The 18,779-nt window shown below is 38.4% G+C and overlaps 3 protein-coding genes across 3 annotated transcripts in view; 1 reads left to right on the top strand and 2 right to left on the bottom strand.

Annotated features, from left to right (window-relative positions):
* Nucleotides 1-78: 78 nt before the first annotated feature.
* prdx3 (peroxiredoxin 3) overlaps nt 79-18,779 on the bottom strand; it is a 235,972-nt gene continuing 217,271 nt past the window's right edge. Inside the window, exons 2-8 of the mRNA XM_050071077.1 lie at nt 8,712-8,757; nt 4,787-4,898; nt 2,098-2,239; nt 1,709-1,844; nt 1,362-1,465; nt 517-682; nt 79-249 (exon numbers count right to left, since the gene is read on the bottom strand). Of these exons, the coding sequence (XP_049927034.1) occupies nt 199-249; nt 517-682; nt 1,362-1,465; nt 1,709-1,844; nt 2,098-2,239; nt 4,787-4,898; nt 8,712-8,747 (747 nt within the window). The 5' untranslated portion in view covers nt 8,748-8,757 and the 3' untranslated portion in view covers nt 79-198. The remainder of the gene's footprint in view (nt 250-516; nt 683-1,361; nt 1,466-1,708; nt 1,845-2,097; nt 2,240-4,786; nt 4,899-8,711; nt 8,758-18,779) is intronic.
* On the top strand, nt 9,907-13,408 carry sfxn4 (sideroflexin 4). Its single transcript, XM_050071075.1, has 14 exons — nt 9,907-10,040; nt 10,163-10,228; nt 10,314-10,370; nt 10,464-10,490; nt 10,766-10,820; nt 11,261-11,286; nt 11,361-11,414; nt 11,505-11,567; nt 11,655-11,723; nt 11,833-11,923; nt 12,114-12,229; nt 12,320-12,405; nt 12,482-12,599; nt 12,675-13,408. Exons 1-14 carry the CDS (start codon nt 9,999-10,001, stop codon nt 12,750-12,752), a joined length of 948 nt encoding a protein of 315 aa, XP_049927032.1. The 5' UTR covers nt 9,907-9,998; the 3' UTR covers nt 12,753-13,408.
* On the bottom strand, nt 12,934-18,257 carry dennd10 (DENN domain containing 10). The gene is made up of 10 exons (XM_050071074.1): nt 18,115-18,257; nt 17,975-18,029; nt 17,523-17,719; nt 17,321-17,400; nt 17,085-17,233; nt 15,898-16,009; nt 15,712-15,812; nt 15,467-15,574; nt 15,267-15,361; nt 12,934-15,169 (listed from the first exon to the last, which is right to left on the bottom strand). The coding sequence occupies exons 2-10, from the start codon at nt 18,018-18,020 to the stop codon at nt 15,002-15,004; spliced, it is 1,056 nt and encodes a 351-aa protein (XP_049927031.1). The 5' UTR covers nt 18,021-18,029; nt 18,115-18,257; the 3' UTR covers nt 12,934-15,001.

The raw sequence follows: 18,779 nt of genomic DNA, 5'->3' as shown, positions 1-18,779 counted from the left end.
CAGGTCAGTCAGCCTGAACTCCTGCTTAAAACACAGACCACTACACCACAGTCTGGCACATTAATCAAAACAAAGGGCTGCCTTTTATAAAGAATACATTTATTTAGTGTATCCAGTGGCGTACGATTAAATACAACTCAAACTGTAAACTAAGAGTACATTTATTTTTAGGTGTACGAGTTGTGAACTTTGTCTTCTTCAGTTGACTTTTTCAAAGTACTCCTTGGATCCCTCTGGGGTTGGTTTAATCTGGAAAGAAAACAAAATGAACTTTGAACATGAGTTTCCGCTGCGGCTGTTTTACAAAAGACTGATGTACCTAATGCAACAGCTGCTTCAAACCTCCTATCTTTAAACTCACACAACTATAAATAACACAACCAACTAAAAATAAAGACAGTGGGCAATATATTAAAGTCTGCAAAAGAAATAGAAACATTTCAGTAAACGGATTAAGAAGCATGCAGCGTTTGAGAAACTCATTTACAGATGGTGTCAGAGATTAAAGGAACTCACCGTTGGGGACTCGGGAGTCCAGCTGGCTGGACAAACCTCGCCGTGGGTCTCCACAAACTGGAACGCCCTCACCAAACGGAGGGTCTCTTCTACACAGCGGCCCACTGGCAGGTCGTTCACACTCATGTGTCTCACCACACCGTTTGGATCAATGATGAACAGGCCCCTGAAGGACAACGTGAAAAATGAATTATTAGACATCTTTCTAAATAAAAGTTGTGAAGTTCTTCACAACTATCAAGGTGAAACAGACAAAAAGCGTCAGGTTTCGAAATAGCGACAGTGACAGTGGTAATAATAGTAGTAATATGCAAATATAATGGATTAAAAAATAAATGGCAGCAGCTCTGGGCTGAACAGTATTCTTCATGTGCTTCGATTGGGTCAAAACTTATTATTAAGTAGACATATGTACACCTTTATCTTCTAACATTCCAGTATTGATACTGTGCAAGTTTACCAAAGGCTGTCAGTAACAGGCTGACAGCCATATGCAACATATGGCCAACATCTTTCCCTTCTACTCAGGGAACATCTGGACTGGATGCACGGACTGAGTTGGCAAAATAAAATTTAATAAAAGGCCTGGGGAATGAGTCTTTAAAAATTCAAAACAGCCCTGCAACAACATTATGAAAGCATATAAAAAAAGATACCAAGAATATTTAAAGGTCTCTATTTAAAGCAGTGGCAGGTGACAGTGACGTTGGCCACATGACAGCACCAGAGAAGGTGGTAGCAACAGTAACAGTAGTGAGGGAACAGGATCATATTCATAATTGTAAAGTTGTGATATTTCCACATCCTGTAACAGCAGCTGTGAATGGATCACATAATGAGCATACCTCAGTGCAATGCCTGGACCCTCCAGCAGCACCCCATAGTCTCTGGAGATCTGCTTGGTGAGGTCAGACAGCAGGGGGATGTGGATGTTGCCCAAGCCTCCAGTCTGACAACATGAAATAACACCTGTTAGATTAACACTGACACATTACTGCTGCTAATACTGTTAATAATTACATTTCAGTTTATTCCAGCATTACAAAGTACTGTGAACACAACAGACATTGAGTCCTTGTTGGTCAGTCATTTACTAAAGCTCCCCACATCAAAGGATGGATGAAAAAACTCACAGAGCTGAACTTTGCACCGTGTGTCTGTTACTGAATTGATTATTAAATAATGCAAGTACCTTGCGTGGAGTGTTGATCCACGCCAAGTGGGTGAAGTGAGAGTCCACAGATACGCCCACCACCTCACAGTTAATGTCGTGGAACTCACTGGCCTTGTCGCTGAATGAGATGATCTCAGTCGGACACACGAAGGTGCTGCAATGTGACAAACACAGAGAGAAATAAAAGGCTCTGTGAGAACAATGTTTACTGACCCAGTCACACAATAACCACAGAACATCTGCAGACGCAACAACAGCCGCAAAGCACTATGTGGGGTGAGGGCTGGGGCCTGTGGGACTGCTCATCAGTGGAGAAACTTAAAAAAAACTTAAACTACTCAATGTGCATTTTTATCAAAGGTAAGGAAAGCCATCATGTTGTTTTTATGCTGGTCACAAATACTCACAAATCCAGTGGGTAGAAGAAGAGGACCAGGTATTTGCCCTTGAAGTCAGCGAGGCTCATATCCTTGAACTCCCCATTGTGGACAGCTGTGCCCTTAAAAGCCGGAGCAGGCTGAGTGACAGCAGGGCTCCATCTGGAAGAGCCTGATATAGACAAGACAAGCACACTTGATTCATTCATACTATCTGCTCGGTAAAACCAAGGTTACCTACAGTGTGGAGCACAGAGAATTCACACTGACAAATTTATACATCTCTATACAATCTCACTTTACATCTCAGGGGAAAATAACTGATGATCATGGGAGGAATTTACAGTGATATTAAAAAGGACCTGAAGTGGGACATGCAACAATTTTAAATTCCTTTTTAAACAACTTGACACATTATACAGTCATAAAAGCAACAATATCAATGTTAAAGGAATATTTTGCCCACAAAATGACCATTTGTATATCAATAACTTATCCCATGTTTCACTGAATATGTAAAGAGAAATCTGTGAGTTGTTCTTGCATGTGTCAAAGAATCCAAAAACGGCACATTCTTGATGAATTAAAGTCATAGTGGTCTGCGTTTAACGGTAAAACTACATTCATTGGCCACTTTATTAGGTACACCTGTTCAACTGCTTGTTAACATTAATAGCTAATCAGCCAATCACATAATAGCAACTCAATACATTTAGGCATGTAGACATGGTCGAGACGACCTGCTGAAGTTCAAACCGAGCATCAGAATGAGGAAGAAAGTTGATTTAAGTAACTTTGAACGTTGCATGGTTGTTAGTGCCAGATGGGTTGGTCTGAGTATTTCAGAAACTGCTGATCTACTGGGATTTTCACACATAACCATCTCTAGAGTTTACAGAGTATTGTCCTCAAACTGGTTTCTTGAACATGACAATGAGTTCACTGTGCTCCAACGGCCTCCACAGTCACCAGATCTCAATCCAATAGAGCACCTTTGGGGTGTGGGGGAGCGGCAGATTTGCATCATGGATGTGCAGTCGACAAATCTGCAGCAACTGTGTGATGCTATCATGTCAATATGGACCAGAATCTCAGAGGAATGTTTTCAGTGCTTTGTTGAATCTATGCCACCAAGAATTAAGGCAGTTCTGAAGGCAAAAGGGGGTCCAACTTGGTACTAGCAAGGTGTACCTAATAAAGTGGCTGCTGAGTGTATATAAAAATGCTGGTTTACAAACTCTCACACATTTAACCAGTCTTTTGCTCAGAACTTCCTAGAGACATACATTTTTGCTAAAAACCTTCTGATATCAAACACTTCTTTATAAAAGGTCTCATGCACGGATGAGTAGCACGCATGGGCAAGCCTGTGCGTTTGAACTCTGCTTGTGCAATACACTGAATTGATGAGGTGTGCTCCTTGGTTTTAGTGAAGATGGATGTGTTTGGGAAGTACTGAATGAGGCTTGGATTATTCTGCACGAGTTGTCTGAGAGTTTGTGAGCTTTTTTTAATTTTTGGATTTTTTGTTCACCGAGGAGGTTTGCAGGAAAAACAGTTTTCTTCACAAACACAACATAGCACAGGGGAATAATTGAGATACAGTTGGTTATTTTGTGGTTGAAGTATTCCTTTGACTGCCGAATATCATCTGTGGAATTGTATTACGATTGTATGATTATATCATATCAACTACAAATCTCAACTAACAGAATGAGAAACTGAGGGTTTTGTTGTACATGCAAACAGTTTGTTTTTTCTTATCAGTTTATTATCTACATCACATCAATTTGAATATTTTATATGTGACAGAGCATATTGTTTACTAAATGTAATACCAGCTGTCTACTGAAACAGACACTTAGGTGTGATGCTCTTTAAGACATTTTCAAGATAATTTCTAACCAAATCTAAGACCGATCTCTGGACAAATCATTTTCTTAGTCTAGCATTGAAGGTAAGTATAAAGGTAAGTAGTATATGTGTAGTCTGGGCAGAGGTAGGTTTTATGCAGGAATATGGTCATTTGAGTGAGTTAGGTTAATTCACAGTTTGCCAACAGGTAAGTGCAGGTATAAAATAAAAAGACAGTATGTGGTTTAGGTTTAAAGGTTCACAATATCAGAAACACAAAAGAGCTTGACTCATATGACTAAAAGAAACTAAAAGATGGATAGATGAAAGTAAATAAAATGTTTGTGAATCAATTAAAACCTCGCAAATTCAAATTTAAGACTACTCAATTACTTTGAAGGTCTAATATTCTGAAATTTAAGACACTTTAAGACATTTTTCAAGGACCTGCAGTGACAATGGAGACATTTCAGAAACAAAATAACAATAATAATAATAATAATAATAATAATAATAACCACATCACAGAACAGTAAATAGTATTCTGCTTTCAAATTCCTCTTGCACTGCAACAGCTTTGAGAAAACCATCTAGATCTGCTGAATAATTTCTTGATTCACTGAAGAATCACTCGGTCTATAAAATGTGAGACGATAACGAAAAATCCCACGACAATGTCCTGGAGCCCAAGCTGATGTCTTTGAATTGCTCATTTTTTCCAAAACCTAAAAGGCATTCAGTTTACAGATTAATCAGTTATTAAAACTGTTACAGATTGATTCTTAAATGAAACAAATTATTGCTTATGCTTTAACCTCCTCGCCAAAATCGACTGTATATCCTCTGGCTTCAGTTTTGTACGTACTGGTGGAGAAACAGGCTCTCTGAAGTGCAGCAGCGGGGAGGATTCTCGCAGCTCCAGACGCTCCATGTTGACACGCTGCTGTCACTTTCAATCCTCCTGCTGCAACTCTTGCCTTTAAAAAAAAGACATCAATTCAATATGAGGAATCCACAAATACACTGAAAAAATATTTTGGTAAGCATCTTGATATAACTTGTGTTTTAAGGTCAAACTAGCCATGTTTTGAGTCCCCAACATGAGGTCTGTCTAAAATAATAAAACACACTACGACAGTTTATCAGCTGAGTTTGTCCTTCATGAGGGGAAAAAATGTGTCCTTCATCCATCATAGTTTTCTTTTTGGTGCCAGCACTTCAGAGTCTAGTGAGCAAAGGTTTTGATGTGTGAGATGTTTGACAGGGCTTTTAAAGAAACATGAATGAATGTGAGGGTGTTTTATGAGCTGGAAGAGAAGCGATGGATGAGGGAGGAGACGGGATATCATCGGGTTTCACACCAACAGGCTCTCCAAGCCACATCCTGTACTAAAAAATGAATGACATGCTAAACCTCAGTCAAGTGCTACAGTTTTGATTACTAGTGAGACTGAGGCATTTAAATCCTGTATTACATATTCAATATTTGTAGATAGAATATTAATAATTCCCTTTTAGTTTTAAAATGATACACATTATTATTGCTATGAAGAATATACTGATACAAAATATATTTAAAATACAACAGGACATGAAGTTTTTAAAGCAACTTTTCTTATAACATCAGTTATGACAAAATAATTCTGAATTATCTTTGTCATTGTTTATTTTTAATGAATGTCCACAAGTAGTTTTGGAGTTACTTGTGTAATTAGGATCGTAGATTGGTCCAGTACTGTCATCCTAACATGCACCACTGTCAGGCAAGAAAATTATAAATGTGTTAAAGAAAATGCTTAGTTGAGATATCAAAGGGTGATTCCAAAAATAGCCAAAATAGGATGATGCTGCACTGCTCTGTGGATGTAAAAGTCAGCTATGAAGCACTTGTGACCACACCCCAAACAGTGATATCACAGCAGGTGGCTTCCATCAGCTCACAGGGCAGAATACCTGCTGTGACAACACTAAAGCTCCAATTAACAAGAGTAAAGAGAGGAACTCTAAAAATAGGTCTGCAGGTCTGATGCAGATTTCATGCTGTGGAATAAAAACTCTGTGGGAGTGACGAATATCGACAGGCTACTTAACCAGAGTACTCATGTTTTCTTAAATGAAATGAATTATGATTTCCTTTCATTTTAAATTTCTTATTCTTATATTCTTATAAGTGCATCCTTTGGCTAACTTTGTGTGTTTTAATAGACTTGCATTTTATATTCTGAAAGGCATGTGTCACTGATAAAATTAACAATGGCTCTGTTCTCTTCAAATGTCCCAATAAGCCATGAAAGTGTGACGGTGAGCCACCAGCATGCACAACTCAATGACCCTGAAAAAATGCAATGCATGTCGACATGCCTGTGGGAAAAGGCCTATTGTATTGATAACTGTATTAAGTCTTCTGCCTACAAATGTTTAACTTACCGGTAACTCCTCCAGAGCTGCTCTGTTGCAACAAATGTTTGTCCAGTATAATAGTGCTCAAGGCCTACAGTCGCTCTTTGTATGATTTTAAGCTACAGACTGTTACATAAACAGAAAACAAACTGTCAGACTGCACAGACACAACCTACAGGTGACCGGTTTGTTCATGCTGGAAAAAACTACAGTTTATACCTTTATGCTGCTGTTGTGTTTATTTATAGCTGTCAGCTCCAGGATAGTGTTCAAGTTCAAACATTTTAGAGTTAATCTCATTAAACATCACACAAACACGTGTCCTGTCTTGCTGACTAGCGTGGCTACACCATTAATTAATGTCATTAAATATTCTGGTGCTTTTCCAGCTTTGCAGTATATACATTTATATTTTCTATTTTATTTGTTAATTTTATAGCACTAGCTTGATGAGCAGCAACAACTAAATGCTGCTCTTAACTTTAAAAAATATATTTTTTAATCAATTATATTTTACATTTTATTTACCACTTGTATATGCAGTCACATCCAGGGCTTTAAAGGTCAGTTTTCTAGTTCAATTTTATATGTGAAGAATGTTAATTTATGTGGAGTTTTCAGGATCTCTATTCGTTTTGACTTAATATCTTATTTTAATTATTATTATTGTCACCAGCTTGATGAGCAGGACTAGCTCAATTTTGCATTTCACTTGAAAAGGAATTTTATGTACTTCTTTTATATGCAGTATTGTAATAATGCTGCTAAAATAAAACCCAGAAATACTTATTGGCATGTGGTGTGCATTGTTTTTGGAAATATGATAACATACAGTCTATAGGAGTGATTGAGCACGGTTACATGTGCACAATAATCAGATAACTGGGAATAATCAGGTAATGGTAATAATCCGATTTGACACGTTTACTTGCACTTCACTAATCTGATAATCAGAAAAACCTGGTTTACATGATTCAGTCCTTCAGTTGGATTTCTCCTCAAGTACATGACATAAAACTCAAACTTCCTGTTACAGTAGGTACTCATATCCTTGAAAAACCTTGAAAAGTACGCAAGTCATATATTTGCAAAATAAAGCACTCATCATGCTGACATCTTATATTCTTACAGTACTGTTTGTTTTTATCATTAACAAATACATGTGAGAGCATTCTAATGTGTAGTTTATCAATGTGGAGCCAATTTTACATACTTTGGGTAGATTCGGAGTAAAAGTACTGCAAAGTGCAATATACAAGTGTATTGTATATAAACTTGTCACACAAAGTGCATAACATATAAGTAAGATAAAATAAAAGTGACAATTTAAACACTGAGAATATAAAAATATATTATTTTATGTAAAATCTTTATCTGAAAGGAAACAAAAGCTGTCAGATTAACGTAGTGGAGTAGAAAGTACAATATTTCCCTCTAAAATGTAGTGGAGTGGGAGTATAAAATAGCAAAACCCGAAAGAAACCAGATTAAAGGGTATACATGCACCGAATAATCTGACTATTGGGGAAAAAGCTAGGTGTGTTTATCTGATTTCTCATAATCAGATAATGGCTTTTATCTGATAAAGCCTATCGGATTATGCTGTTTACATGACCACTTGAATAATCAGGTAACTCCAGAAATCAGATAATGATCGGTTTATTAGTGTGCATGTAAACGCGCTCAATGATTCAATTCTTTTCCTGATGTCTGGTGTTAAAGAAGGAAACAAAAATCTCAATAAATACTAATACTTGTAGAGTTATGATACTTACAAACCATGATAAATATTGAATCGGCACCAAAGTATCGTGATGGTATTGTATCAGCATATAATCTTGAGGCCCCAGCCCAGCTGTGACGTGCAGTGTGAAAAAAGAGTCCTGCATCATCACTGTGACACAGCAAATATAAAAATCCTAAAATCTCATGATTTTAGAATGGTGACTGGTGACTCATCACTAATGACTCTCTTAATTATAATTAAACTCGCAGACACACTGACAGTCACTGATTAAATGTGGCAACAATGGGATTCAGCACCATGCAACACATGTCTACTTTACTGAATAACCCGCCAAGATAAGCTACTTTAGGTTGCTTTGTTTTAAGTGAAGGAGGAAAAAATACTTTCTAGACAGCTTGAAAGAATATTAAGTACTTCTTGTGAAGCATATTGGTCCAACACAGCGACCGCGGACCAGATGTTTATCACCTCAGTGTCAGTGCAACGTGCGACACACACGACATGACAGCGCCTCAGTGCACAGGTGAATTATTCCACATTACATGCTATAATATTCAATTCATGGCTGATTAATAAACACCAAACTAAAGAGAAAGAGAGTCGATAATAAACTCTATGTTGTTTTGAAATAAGTTGCACTTACAGACGTCCTGAGAACTCTTGCGATGGTGGCCGCCATTTTGGATTATGTCAGAGGAAGGCGGTGTGAGCAGCTTGTAGCGTCATTTACGCACGTGCTCGACGCAAACCTGTCCCGACCTGTCCTCTGAAAACATATACATCTAAAATATTCACCTGTGTGTTATTTGGCTGTAAAAACTGTGGTGCGAGACTGTTACTGCAAATGATGCACAAAAAGACGATGTTATGGTGCCTTCAGGTGCTCGTGAGCTCCTCGGGAGTCGAACTTGGAGCTTTTAACCCTGTTAAATAGCATTTTGGGGAAAAATATATATATATTTTTTTTCGAGCAGTGGAAAAATAACATTCTGAGAATTATACCTTCAAGTCATCAACAAAAAGCTATTGTGAAATTGTGTGTTATTTATCTGTCCAACCGTCTATCACTAACTGTGCACACGGCCCCTGTACCTCCTCCTCAATAACATGACCACATTTTTTTTAGATATTCACTGAACAAACATAAATGTATATTACATTATATAGCCTATACACATAACTAACCATACCAGGGGTACATATATACAGAGAAAGAACAGAGGAGAAGAGGAAAAATAAAGGCAAATAATGAAATAGTAATACAAAATCTAAATACTGTCTTATACGTTCAAATGGAATTTATCAAACACAGTTTATTTTGCGTTTTTAATCTAAAGTCTCTTATTACAGTGCCATTTTGTTAAGATTCTTAGTAGAAAAATTCAAAATCCGGGTTGGAGTCCGCCCACCTCTGAATGTCAATCTGACATTTTCCCAATAACAAAATCAACTGCACAGTTATTCTGCTTATATTAAGTTCAACATCAACCCAGAATATTCTGGTATACATACAATGAAACAAATGGCAGATTGTTTCTTCTTCTAACTCACAGAAAAAACAGGAAGATTTAATATTAAGTCTAAATCTCTTTAGTGTCTTTTTTACGGAACATATTTGATGCAAGATGGCAGACCTTGTCCCTAACCAGCCCAACTGTCTGCCAATTAATTTCATCATAAATGAAACCCAAGATGATCGAACTGACTTTTTCCTTTATTCTTGGTAACAACAACTACTGCACACTGAACACAACTTGGACATGACGGACGTATAACCTGATATTTCCGATGTCCCCAAACGTAACACAACCCCGCCCACAGCTGAACACGTGGTTGAAGCCGGAAGTGATTTCTAACTCGAATTTGACCTCAAAATACTCGCTGATGTAGATGTCGCTGTGTTGTTGAAGAAGTAAATGTACTCGTTGTTATGATGGATCCTAATCTGTTGTTTTGGAAAAACCAGCGACAGGTACCTGTGCACACAGCAGTGTTGTCACATGCAGAACATAAAGATATATCCAGTCAGTCACTATGAAACTGTTCACGATACTTCCTGTCATATTTTTGAACTGTATCTCTCCTATTTTTCAGGGCTTCCTCAGTCGAGTCCGGATCTGGCTTGATATCCTTGATCCAACTTTCCTGCTGTCCTCTGATGTAAGCAGCAGACACCACAGTGATTTTATTCTGTCAGATGATTAGAGAATGTGTGATGTTTAAATAATGACACTGCTCTCTACAGGCTGAAATACAGAAAGCCCACGCTAGCCTTGCAAGTGGAGAGAAACTCAGTGAAAAGGTCAGATTATGTTGCACAGTTGTTGGTCAGTCAGTCAGCTTTATGAGCCTGTCACAGATTTATTAAAATGTGTTTGTTGTCTTCTCTCTCCAGGACAGTCATGCTCAGACCCTCTCTCTTGTAAGTGTTGCAGGACACAGAAAACTGCAAGTAACACAGGATTCATCTCCCAACAAATCATAATTCACTCATCATTTTCTGCATGAACATCCACAGTTTCTACAATGATAATATACAAATGCACTTTAAAGATTTGCACAAACAGAACTCATCTCATTACCAGTGTGTTTATATCTTTGAACGAGTCCAGATGTTTTATCTTCTGGATCCTGTGGTGTCCAGATGTTGTGATTTGAGGGAGTTTAATGTGTCTCAATGACTGCTCTGCTTTACAGTCATCTGTCCACGCTGATTCTGGAGCTGTTCTTCCACTAGCTTTCCGCCCTCCAGGTACAGTCAAATCTAGGCTTTATTTTTAAAATGTATTTGCGTTCATGTCATGTCATATCAACAGGTATTAAAACTGGGCTGCAAAGATATGAAATTTTCATGGTATGATAAATGGAATTACAGAATTATTATTATTACTATAACTCAAAATGACCCTTGAAGGAATGAAAACAGAGGGGTTATTATTGGTTGAACAAATATTTTATTACTATAATTGAAACTTGAAACCAAAAAATCTCCTTTTTGAAAATAACAAAAATAAAGAGATTTTTCGTCCAGTTGTGACTTTTTCTATATCGTAGACAAGTAAATGTACACAGTACAATTATGTTTCTGAAACTTGCATATATACAGTGTACTGTGTGTATTAATTGTATCACTTAAACAGTTAATTTGTGAGAGAGATGCTGATGCTCTCACTTCTGTCGTTTTCTTTCTAGCACTGGTTCCAATAACAGCACCTGTGGTACGTGTGTCGTCCAGTAAATATATACACTTTGTTTCTGATAATGGCTGTTGGACTAACAATCTTTTTTTCAGGTGGCGGCCACCTTTTTACCACACACCCATGTCAAACACGCTCTGTTCTGGCAGGTAACAAAGCATATTCATCATATTTATGAAGACACAGCATGTGGCTTTAACACACTTTACATTAATGATATAAACAATGCATCCTTGCAGTTTTTGCTGCAGAGTTACAACGCTGGGTTCAGCTACGCAAACAGAAATTCTTCATCAGAGCAGGTAATGTATATGAATCCTTATTTAATCTTCAGTCTGTCCTCTTTTTGTTTCTGCTTCACGTTGTGTGTCTTTATCTCTCACCACCAGCGTAAGGCGATGCCTTCGAAGCAGTTCCTGTTGATGGCTGGAACAGTTTCTTGTGCAACAGTTGCAGGGGTGTGTATAACCTGATTGTGCCATGGTGACTGTAACAAGTGAACTGTGATATTTGAAAAAGTGGCTTCTCAAAACAATGTTTTTTTTATTTCCTGTGTATTTTCTTTAGGCCCTTCCTCAGGTTTTGATTAACAGACTTAGTATAAGAAGCGCAGGAATCCAGACTTTTCTCAGATCATTCTTACCATTCCCACTCTCAAGTAAGTATCTATCTACTGCAGCATAAATCAGAATACTTTGTTTTTGCATGTCAGGCCAATTGTAAATTCACCCCAATGTCGACACAGATGCTACATGATTAGCTGGTTTTCCCTTTTTTCTTTTGATTGAATAGTCAGCTGGTGTTGATGCAGGATTTTTTAAACTAATATGTGTTCTAACTCTCTCCAGCTGCTCTGGCCTTCTTTAATGTGTTAACCGTCAGAAGTGAGGAGTTAGAAACTGGGATCCAAGTGTTTGATTTCAATGGAAATCCTGTCGGCCTTTCTAAAGTAGCAGCACAAAAGGTAAATAAAAAAAAAAAAGAAGGTGCAAATGGACAATAATAAGGCTTCTCACAGAAACCTTGTAGTGTTAAATGTTTTCTGTTTGTTCAGGCTGTGGGTGAAACTGCATTATCAAGAGCGCTACTGTTTGGTGCCACTGCTCTTGTTCCGGATAGCCTGGTTTTTCTGTTACAGAGGTCAGTCACTTTTACATTTAGGTCCATTTACCTGGACTGAATAATCAGACGTTAACAAGCAGATTTGACTTTGCAGACTAAGAGTTATCCAGAAGACGTCTCGGCTGGTCACTCCTCTCCGTGCTGTTAGTGTTGTAGCCGTTTGGTGCTTCATGGTCCCTGTGTCATTTAGTCGCTTTCCACAACTGGGAAAGGTAAGTTCACGATCCAGCTGTGCAGTAATGTTTTAGTTGTGATGAACTCAGCTGACACTGAGCCTTATTTTACAGATAAAGAAGGAATACGTAGAGGAGCACCTCCAGGCGGCAGCATACGGCAACCTGTTATACTACCATAGAGGACTCTGAGGAGCTGCTTTATATAGCAGACACAAATCAATCAAAACGTGTTGCTGTGTTGATAAATGTCTTCTTTAACATGATGCAGCTGAAAATGTACGACGTGTGTAACAGACTCAAAGATGCAGTTTATTTTCCTCCAGTTTTCATGTGAAATATTTTGTTTAATGCACTAAAACAAGCAAGAAGCTACTTTTGATAGTAAATTTATTTAGTTGGAATATTATGAGTTTTCATATATAGGAAATATTACATCAATTCATGAAAATACATTTAGTTTTAAAAGTTACATGAGCATTTCTATGTATTGCACTCTGCGCATTATCTGAAATACTGAGGCACAAAACCATCCTTTTGGCAATGTGGTTAAAATGTACTCGACTGTAAAACAACAGCGCTAACTATACATTCAAATTAAAAAAAAAGAACCTGAACAGTAAGACACACATGATGCAGTATAAATCAACATGGATATGGAAGCACCAATCGTTATTTGATCAGTTGCAGACTGATGAGGATCAGCTCTTTTTCTACCCATCAACTTTTTCTTATAAAACACTGTATGAAAAAGCCTCATACAACACAACACAATTTGCTTGTATTTAAGTCATTAGTAAAATACAAAATGTTAAAATAAAAAATAAACAAACATGTTGTGCAATCTCTATTGCAGTTGTGATCTGATAACCACACACGATGCAGTTTCTATCAACACACTCATTAATAATAACTGCTTGGTACGTCTGAGTTGTTTCAGCTGCTGTTGCTGCGTATGTTTGTATATATCTGGGTCGGTCTCTTCTCACTGAGTACCCAATAATTCGGACCAGGAAAAACATGTATGATGATGTATGTTGAGTGTTTCTTTGTACTGTGGAGTAGAAGCTAACTCCTGGAAAGCACTACCAGATGTACCAGCTGAAAAAGTACCAGCTTATTTGTCTCCATTTCACAAAGTAACACAAATACTGCAGCTCTGTGTACATAACTACAGGTAGCACAGAGCAAGGCTAGTGTTAGCTTGTTTGTTTTCTTATTGTCACCAAATTCCAAGTAACAAATATTCAAATATTTTCATAAAAAAAAGGCAATTCCACAAAACAGCTGGGCACTGTCATTTTTAACAAATGTAACTCGAACAGGAGTAAATAGTCCATTTGTTTGGGACTATTTTCAGCTGCGGATTTACACGCATTTGGTGTTTGTAAAGGAAAATATATTACCTCACAGTTTTATCGTACTTCCTTCTCACTGATTAAGATCCTGCTGTTCTGTGTGATGTTTCATTGTACTGAGACCAGCTATTTAACATTGATGAACAGATCCCTGTGTGTAATTCTTTAGCTACTCGTGCAGGAAGAGAGTCTTCGGGGTGTTGAAGGGATTTGGGCAGACTGAATCAGATTGGATTGTTATTTAGCCTGTTAAGGACTTCCTGAGTTTTATTCACCTCTGTTGCCAATCAGACCTCTTGATTAGCCGTGCACACAACCCATTGTTTTAAGCTGGCCTTGATGTAATAGTGTAAAACTTTGCTCTGAATGTTGATCTTTAGAGAGAAGTCTACAGCTTTGTTGTGAACAAGGAAAATTCTTCTGAACCAGCCGCAGAACTGTAAACAATTTTCTCTTCCACATGCTGTAGTGAACGTTTATGACAGCAGAACTGACTAACTTGACACAAAACTTAGTAGGATCAATTCATTGTCTGTTTTGGTGTTTTCATGGGATTTGTTGGCAATAAAAAAAAAACCCATATGGGTCATTCTGTGTCAAATCAGACAGAGGTTTTTGTAGTCCGTCTGTGTCTCTACCAAATTTCAAGGCATCTGAAGATATTAAACCCTGAAAATGGCTTCCTGCCTAAGACCTTTTTTAGGAGACAAAAATGACAGCATTCCCAGTGGCAAAAAACTATTCTCAAAATACAGCAAAAAATACTTTACAAAATTATTTTTTGGGTCTCAAATAGCATATACATAAACAAAAACCTCTATCTGAGATGACATGAAATCACCCATATATAGCCAAACTTAGCCTTTACTTCTATGACGTAAAACATCCTGCTATTGGTACAAGACGCAAGTGACACACTTCCACTTCCCTACCTCACCTAAAGATCACCATGAGAAAGTTCCTTGTGCACACACTCATGCTAACAGTGAGACTGTGCACAAGCCTTTCAGGCAACAGTAATTATCCCAACATATGCACAACAGCAGAGCCCATGCTTCTGCAGCACAGCATCTGACAACAAGTCTATATCCGTAAGAGCTGCTCGGCAGCTGCCAAATGAAAGAGGAAGTTCTCTGTCGCCGGAGGGAAGTGATGCTGCTTTAAACCTTCCAATGTGATTTTAGAGTCGTCACACTCATTCGCCAGGGCCACCAAGTTGGCGAGGATCTCTTTTGTCTTGATGGAAATATCCTGTGAATTAATGTGTGTTTGTCATGATATATTCAAAACTACATTTCTTACAACTGTGGATTCAACGCAGATATGTGTGCTCTGAGGGAATTCTCACCTTAATGACCTGACTGTCTGACCTCTCAGTATCCTCGGCAGACTGGACGATAAGGTGGCCAATGTCCTTGTGCAACTTCCCCATAGCCATGGCTTCTGTGGTGCGAAACTTGACATCAGTCTGAGGGAAATGTTGCCCTACTCTAGCAAGAATCAAAGCACTGTTACAGACATACTGCTGTCTCTTTGAACATACTGTACCTTTGGCGCTCTGGGATACTGTGATGACACTGTCTGGGAGGTTCACATACACATCAAACAAGTCCGATCTGTTGCTTACTTCCGGATCCACAAATCCTGCTACATATCCTGCGGAGAAAACGAACATATTGGTGCATAAATAATTAATCTCCCCATCACAAGATCACAGTGATCACAGTGCAGATGGTGGCTAATTACCAACCATGAAATAAATTAGAGTGAATAAACCAGGAAGGTAGCCTCACCAGGGCATTTCTTGAGATCATCTAATTCAGCATCAGTCAGGTGCACATACGGGTGCAGGATGGACCAGTCTTTCCTGTGCCACGTCAGAGTCGGGAGAACTCTGGGGAAAAACACATGATAATATTCTCCACTATGAAGTGTCAAAGTTTCAAGCCAAATGTTTTGAATTTGAGTCTTAAACGCACCTTGTAAACTCCAACAACGCTTCAATCCGAGGATGATGGATGACGATCCTCTTCTTCAGCATGAGAGCGGTATAAAGGATGATCGTCTCCATACCAAACTGAGACACCACATCTGAGGTAGAACACAAACATGCTGGAAGTAAACTGGATGACCCACTTTTACTCTGAAGGAATCTAGATTGTGTTTCAACTGATTTTTTATGAACCACAAACAATTCCTGGGAAATACTGTTATCACTGTGAACAAGTGATGAAAACGCCTACATTTGTGGGAGCTAGATGAAATTGAGAGTGAAGTTAATTCTTTATTTTACTGTCCTGTTTAGGAGCACAAAAGTGACATCCATTTATGCTGATTTCTTTTGGCTGGGTGACCATGAAAAACCTGACTTGTGCTAACAACTAATTTGCTTAACGTTTCAATGTAAGTTTAAAGTTAGACTAGTTGACTTGCCTAAAAGCAGGAAAACAATCAGAAAACAGTCAAAATTAATCACAATTCAATCTATAATGTTAAACATTGTCCAAAAAAAATAAATACTGCATATCTTATACGAGCCATTTGAAATTGTTAATCACATTTTTTAATAACCAAATCATATTTTAAATAAATTGTGTGGCCCTTTACACTATGACTATGAACACTGGACATCATCCCAGAAAAAATGACAAGAACTTACTAAATAAAAGTTAAATAATATTTCTTGAAAATAATATTCTTTCGGAAAATAAATATTTTGCAACATTTAATTGACTAGCCAATGTGCACATCCCTGTTCAGGAATGGAATCTTTTTCGTAGCTGATTTTGTGTGCCAATCTTGGAAGAGAGGGCAAAATACTTAGTTTGAGACCGAGCTGTAAAATTACTCCAATCTTGTAATTAAATTAAATGTTTGACCAATGCAACTACACTTTTGATGTCTTGCAAACCGGTGAGCTTTGGGCACTTTGTGTGCATGACATGGAAATAAAGAAAACCAATCAGTCGATCAAAATCTAACCTACTGATGTGCTACATTTTACTTACTTGTAGGACTTTTTCAGTGTTAAAGTTTGCTTTTTTTATTATCTACCGAAAGAGGAAATTGTCCTGGATTTAAATTAATTGCTGCATTAAAATCAGACATGTCACCAAAAGGATATATAACAAAATACTGGTTTCCTTTAACGAATAGGATGTCTCACCTTTGACTGAACCGGCCAAGTATGCTTTCCGAACATCATAGTCCTTAATTAGAAATGAGCCGTTTTCATCACTCTGGCAAATTCCTTTGGTGAGGACGGTGACATAAGCCTCCATCATCTTCACTGGGCTGCCATGTTTGATGTACATCCTGGACAAAAACACAGTACTCAAATTAAAAAAAATATTCTTTAGAGAAAAGTGTGCCAAACAATGTTACTTGAGTTCAGCTCTGTACCTGCAGAGTATCCTGCTGAGTGCAGCATACTTCTCAGGGTTGAAGTCTTTCGCTGTAACAACTATTGAGAAATGAGTGACCTTTAAGGGAGAAAATAGAGACCAAAGTGAAACTCAACTATGGAGACATTAGACAGAAATACTGCACTCTTGTCGTTCCTTGTTTGAGATTTGAATGTCAGCAGAGTCTCTGGACACTGTACCTTGTTTAGTGCTGTGGGTTCCTGCACCTCTGCTGTGGTGATGTAGTACCAGGTGCGACAGTACTGACCGAACACAAAGGTGTGGAAATCCCTGCTGTCCTGTGTCAGACAGCACTTCCTGAGCAGGACTTGCCTCAGGTCTGAGCCCACGGAGGGATAGCACCATACCCACAGTGTGTCTCCATTCACATCTTTCTCTGGGCAGAGGAAATATAAAGCAAAACTGAAAATCACAATGGAGCCTGTATTACTAGATGCATTTAGGAACCCATCCATGAAAGTGTATGCTGCCTAATATGCAGGAGTAATAAACCAGTGAGGGACATGGAGACCTGCTGATCAGACGCTTTCTGGTCACACTGATATCATGTGATCCTCCTGCACGTACAGTGAATCTGAGGCGCCAACTTTACTTGAAAACCAGCCGAAACGACCTCTGAACTGAAACTTACCGATTAGTCCGACGCTTAACATAAGCTGCGTTTCAGTTGCTGCCATATTCCATACCTGAAAGAGTTCACAAGAGCCGAGTTAACAGCAGAGAAGACACCTACCAGCTCTCTCTGTGGACACCACTGTAACTGTGAACTACCTTGAGCGCTCCTGCTTCCTCCAAACAGTAGAGTGCGACGTTGAACAGATTTAATCAGACAGTAAATATATTAAAACTTATCAGTGGCCTGGGTGGGATTTCTGCTGTCAACAGACTTTCCTCTCTGGGCGAATTCTCTTCCTTCTTCCGGGATAGGAGGAGTCACGCTGCTGACAACCAATCAGAGCAGGCGATACTTCCGCGGTAATGGTGCGTTCAGGGTTACTGGGATTACACAAGCATACATACAGACTTAAAGAGGAACACCACCTAAATTAGGAAGTCCAGTAAGTTACTTACATGGCCCAGGAAAGTTTAATCAATATTTGTGAACATGAGCTACTCTCTCTCTCAAAGCCAGAAACCAGAGAAGTAAGTCTTAAACTTGTGATGTCATGGGATATAAAGTCTGGAGCTGAGCCACACACAATGAATGGGAGACTGATTTTGTGTACCCATAGAATGTTTTTCCTTTTTATTTCTTCCAAAATGAGCTTTATTCTACTGTTCTGTTCTCAGCTCTGAAACAGAAAATGTACCGATATACTCAGAACATTCTCCTGGGTGCTCTCAATGTCATCTATCACATCTTTTTCAATTCATTATTCATGGAGCAGCTCCAGACTTTATACCCTATGACCGGCATATCACAAGTCCTCCAGGGC

This window comes from Epinephelus moara, chromosome 19 (assembly GCF_006386435.1).
Source record: "Epinephelus moara isolate mb chromosome 19, YSFRI_EMoa_1.0, whole genome shotgun sequence".
Lineage (NCBI taxonomy): Eukaryota > Metazoa > Chordata > Actinopteri > Perciformes > Serranidae > Epinephelus > Epinephelus moara.
The sequence above is the reverse complement of the archived record's forward strand: the minus strand, read 5'-3'. Positions and strand labels throughout refer to the sequence as shown.